This window comes from Rhinoraja longicauda, chromosome 6 (assembly GCF_053455715.1).
Source record: "Rhinoraja longicauda isolate Sanriku21f chromosome 6, sRhiLon1.1, whole genome shotgun sequence".
Classification (NCBI taxonomy): domain Eukaryota; kingdom Metazoa; phylum Chordata; class Chondrichthyes; order Rajiformes; family Arhynchobatidae; genus Rhinoraja; species Rhinoraja longicauda.
Window position 1 is genome coordinate 8,940,031 of NC_135958.1, and position 5,011 is coordinate 8,945,041.

General features: G+C 55.6%; 1 protein-coding gene across 1 annotated transcript in view; it reads left to right on the forward strand.

Annotated features, from left to right (window-relative positions):
* Window positions 1-452: 452 nt before the first annotated feature.
* Window positions 453-5,011, forward strand: part of cbln1 (cerebellin 1 precursor) — a gene marked incomplete at its 5' end in the record, with an annotated part of 7,254 nt that continues 2,695 nt past the window's right edge. The window contains 3 exon segments of the mRNA XM_078401642.1: window positions 453-806; window positions 808-816; window positions 3,097-3,216. Coding sequence (XP_078257768.1) covers window positions 453-806; window positions 808-816; window positions 3,097-3,216 — 483 coding nt within the window.

Below are 5,011 nucleotides of genomic sequence, written 5' to 3' on the forward strand. Positions count from 1 at the left end.
GGAGGGAGCGGAGGGAGGGGAGGGATGGGTGTGAGGGGAGGGCGGGCATGGTGGTGTGATTGGTAAGGGGGGCGGGTGATGTGCGGGGAGAGGTAGTTGGAGCCAGTGAGCGGGGCGTTGCGAGCTCTGTAAACGCTCTCTCCCCCTCCCCTTCTCTCTGTGTCTCTCCCTCTCCCTCTCTCTCTGTCTCAGGCTGCAGTAATTGAGCAGCGGCGGCGGCGGCACGGATCGCAGCGCTATGTCTACAATCTGTCCCTCTCCGCGCCACGGCCGCTTCTCTCACTTCAGGGGTGGTTTAATACTTGCTGGCAAACTCACAAAGCGAGAGGAGAGGCAGCTCTGAAACACACAGCGCTGAAGGAAACAAGAAGCCCCCAGAAACAGAACACGAGAGGAGGAACCGATACATAGATAGATAGATATACAGATAGATAGATAGATAGATAGATATATATATATATTTGCAAAGAAAAACGAAAAAGCTCTCCTGCGAGCAGATTGGAAGCTGGATTGTGTGGAGAGGTGAAGGAAGGAGCGAGGTTATTGCAACAAGCCGGTCGTCATGTTGGAGTTGGCGCTGGCGGTGCTGCAGCTTGGCGGGACTGGTGTACGGGCAGAATGAGACGGAGCCCATCATCCTGGAGGGGAAATGCCTGGTGGTCTGTGATTCCAACCCCACCTCGGACCCTACAGGGACCGCTCTGGGCATCTCTGTGCGCTCCGGCAGCGCCAAGGTGGCCTTCTCTGTCATCCGCAGCACCAACCACGAACCCTCCGAGATGAGCAACCGGACTATGATCATTTACCTTTGACAATGTGAGTGGGGGTGGGGGTGGTGTGGGGGTTGGAGGTGGGGGGTGGGGGTGGGGGGAGGGGGTGGGGGTGGTGGGGGTGGGGTGGTGGTGGTGGTGGGGGAGGGGGGTGGGGGTAGGGGTGGGGGTGGGGGTGGGGGTGGTGAGGGGGGTGGGTGTGGGGGGTGTGGAGGTGGGGGTGGTGGGGGTGTGGGGGGTGGGTGGGGGTGGTGGGGGTGGTGGGTGGGGTGTGGGGGGGGTGGGGGTGGAGGTGGGGGTGGGAGGTGGGGTAGGGGGTGGAGGTGGTGGTGGTGGAGGGGGAGGGGGAGGGGGGGAGGGGGTGGGGGGGTGGGGGGGGTGGAGGTGGAGGTGGAGGTGGGGTGTGGGGTAGGGGTGGGGGTGGGGGTAGGGGTGGGGGTAGGGGGTGGGAAGGGTGTGGGGTGGGAGGGAAGGGGGGTTCGAGGACAGACAGCCAGCTGCTGTGGTTTTTTTTTATTCTGCCTGTTGCGTTAAACGAGTTGTGTGTGTGTGTGTGTGTGTGTTGTCCGTGTGTGTGATGTGTGATCGTTTGAGTGATGAAACATTGGACAGGCTAGATGCAGGAATAAATGTTCCCGATGTAGGGGGGGAGTCCAGAACCCAGGGGGTCCACACAGTTTTAAGAATGAAGGGGCTAGACCATTTAGGAGGAGAAACTTTTGCACCCAGAGAGTTGTGAATCTGTGGCATTCTCTGCCGCAGAAGGCAGTGGAGGCCAATTCACTGGATGTTTTCAAGAGAGAGTTAGTTTGAGCTCTTCGGGCTAACGGAATCAAGGGATATGGAGACAAAGCAGGAACGGGGTACTGATTTTGGATGATCAGCCATGATCACATTGAATGGTTGGTGCTGGCTCGAAGGGCCGAATGGTCGACTCATGCAGCTATGTTTCTATGTTTCTATAATTCTATGTGTGATGTTGTGAGCTGTCCTCCAGACCCCCCCCCCCCCACCACCCCTCCCTGAAAGACTCGGCTATTGTAGGGGTGCGATTTTGAGTCATCGCCTTCTGTTGTACAACTCTAAACCCCCCTGGTCAACGGGGACCGAGGCGGGCAGAGAAGTTCTTGTGAGGAAAGATGAGGAGAGGCATTTTCAGCGACAGTGCGAGTCTTTATTCGTTTTGAAAGCTGGGGGCTCGGGTGAAAAATGGGTGCAACGAACTGCAGGCGCCGGGATGTTGAGGGCGAGAAGACACAAAGTGCTGGAGGAACTCAGCGGGTCAGGCGGCATCTGTGGAGGGGATTGGACGGGCGATGTTTGGGGTCGCGGATCCTTCCTCCCGGCGCTTTGGGAGATGTATTTTAGACGAGGCGAGGAGGGGGGTTCTAGTTGTCGATATTCCACTTAGACGAGAGGAACCAGCAGATGCTAGGACCTTGAGCGAAAGACAAAGTGCTGGAGGAGCTCAGACCGGTCGGGCAGCATCTGTGGAGGGAATTGGACGGGCGGCGTTTTGGGCGTCGGAGTGACTGGGTGGAAGAGGGAGGGGGGGGGGGGTAAGACAGCTTAAGAAAATCAGATGCAGTGTTGGGGAGATGTGTAGATGGTTGATTAAGGATTGGAACAATAGACTAAACGTGGTCACGGGGAGAAACAGGCTGCAATGTGTCTACTGAAGTCGGAATTCCATCTAAATGGAGCAGAATAGACACAAAAAGCTGGAGTACCTCAGCACCTCTGGAGAGAGAAGGGATGGGCGACGTTTCGGGTCGAGACCCTTCTCTCCAGAGATGCTGCCTGACCCGCTGAGTTACTCCAGCTTTTTGCGTCTACCCTTCGCTTTGAACCTGCATCTTGCAGTTCCTTCCTGGGGCAAATGGGGCAGAAACCCCCCCCCCCATAGATTGGGACGTGCGGGTGGAATAGTAAAAGTAGGAAGAAAGATAAGAAGATAACTGGGCGGCACGGACTTGGAGGGCCGAAAAGGCCTGTTTCCGGCTGTATATATATGATGATATGATGATAACTGCAGATGCTGGTACAAATCGAAGGTTTTTTATTCACAAAATGCTGGAGTAACTCAGTCTGAAGAAGGGTCCTCGACCCGAAACGTCACCCATTCCTTCTCTCCCGAGATGCTGCCTGACCCGCTGAGTTACTCCAGCATTTTGTGAGTTGGAAGAAAGATGCTCTCCTCGCTGGTCGCCATCCCTGTAATCTCATCCATTCTGCCCTCACCCCCCGCTGCCCCGACCATCTGTTTCCAGCAGCAGGCCGCTCTGCGCCTCTCTGCCTCTCTGACATTGGTTCTGTTTGATTTCAGGTGCTAGTGAACGTCGGCTCCAATTTTGATTCGGAGAGGAGCACCTTCATCGCTCCGCGAAAGGGGGTTTACAGTTTTAACTTCCACGTGGTCAAAGTGTACAATCGGCAAACGATCCAGGTGAGTATTGGTGTGAAGGGGCCGCAGATCCTGGTTTAAACCGAAGATAGACACACACAAAATAAAACTGCTGGAGTGAGTCAGCGGGACAGGCAGCATCTCTGGAGGGAAGGAATGGGTGACGTTCTTCAGGACAAAACCCTTCTTCAGACCCAGCCTTATAGACAATAGATAATAGGTGCTGGAGGAGGGCCATTCGGCCCTTCGAGCCTGTACGCACCGCCATTCAATGTGATCATGGCCGATCATTCTCAATCAGTACCCCGTTCCTGCCTTCTCCCCATACCCCTGACTCCGCTATCTTAAAGAGCTCTATCCAGCTCTCTCTTGAATGCATTCAAAGAACTGGCCTCCACTGCCTTCTGAGGCAGAGAATTCCACAGATTCACACTCTCTGACTGAAAAAGTTTTTCCTCATCTCAGTTCTAAATGGCCTGCCCCTTATTCTTAAACCGTGGCCCCTGGTTCTGGAGTCTCCAGAGTCTCCAGTCTTCAGTCTCCAGAGATGCTGCCCGGCGCGCCGAGTTATTCCAGCACTCCGTGTCTATTGTCACGCTGCTATTGGGCCTCGCATCGCGTCCAACGCGTGGACCTCTTCTCGGGCTGCCATACGATCATATGTGACAGGAGCAGAATCAGGCCATTCGGCCCATCAGGTCTACTCCGCCATTCAATCATGGCTGATCTATCTCTCCTCCTAACCCCATTCTCCTGCCTTCTCCCCATAACCTCCGACGCCTGTACATACCTGTCCACCCTCGCTGTAGAGAAAAACCCAGCCATGTCCTACACGGGCTGTATGTGGACCTCTTCCCCCTGCCCGCATGGAACTGAAACACAGGGAGGGAGATTACACCCGTGACATGTGCAGGGAGGAACTGCAGATGCTGTTTTATACCGAAGATAGACACCACAAAATGCTGGAGTAACTCAGCGGGACAGGCAGCATCTCTGGAGAGAAGGAACGGGTGACGTTTCGGGTCGAGACCCTTCTTCAGACTGAGAGTCAGGGGAGAGGCAAACGAGAGGTGTAGACGGTGATGTGGAGAGATGTAGTACACATGGATGAAAGGCACTCAGGAGCAGAATGAGGCCATTTCGGCCCATCCAGTCTTCTCCTTGTCACATTAGCAGAAGCTTCACGCCGAGTCACGGTCGTGAGGAATTGGTTGCCTCTATTGGCAAGGTCATGTGTGTTTTATTTCAGTAAATCTTTCATTCGACACTTTTGAAAACAAGGCGATTAAATTGTATGGAAGTGGCAGGTGGATTAAAGCCTGTCTCCAATGCGCGGGGGAGCGGCGACACCGACATGGTTATGGTCAGTGGGGACTGCCCGTGACATTGTCTGGCCCCCGCACTGTGTGTGAGGCGGTGGTCGAGAGACCACCGAGGGTCGAGAAATCAGATACCAATTAACACAAACTCCGTGTCCCCCAGCGGCTGCGTAATCCCCCGAACCTCCTCCAGAACGGCCGCTACCCACCGCTGTTACACCTCCCTCTCCCCCTCACTCCCTCCCCTCTCTCAACCCCTCTCCCTCCCTCTCTCTCTCCCCCTCCCCCCTCTCCTTCTCCCTCTCCCCTCCCTCTTTCAACCCCTCATCCTCTGCCCCCTCTCTCTCCCCCCTCCATTTCTCTCTCTCTCTCCCTCTCTCTCCCCTCTCCCCTTCCCTTCCCCCTCTCCTCCTCTCTCCATATCCCCCTCTCGTCCTCCCTCCCCATCTCTCTCCTCCTCCCTCTCCCTCGCTCCCCCCCCTCTCTCTCTCTCTCCCACTCTCTCTCCCTTTCCATTT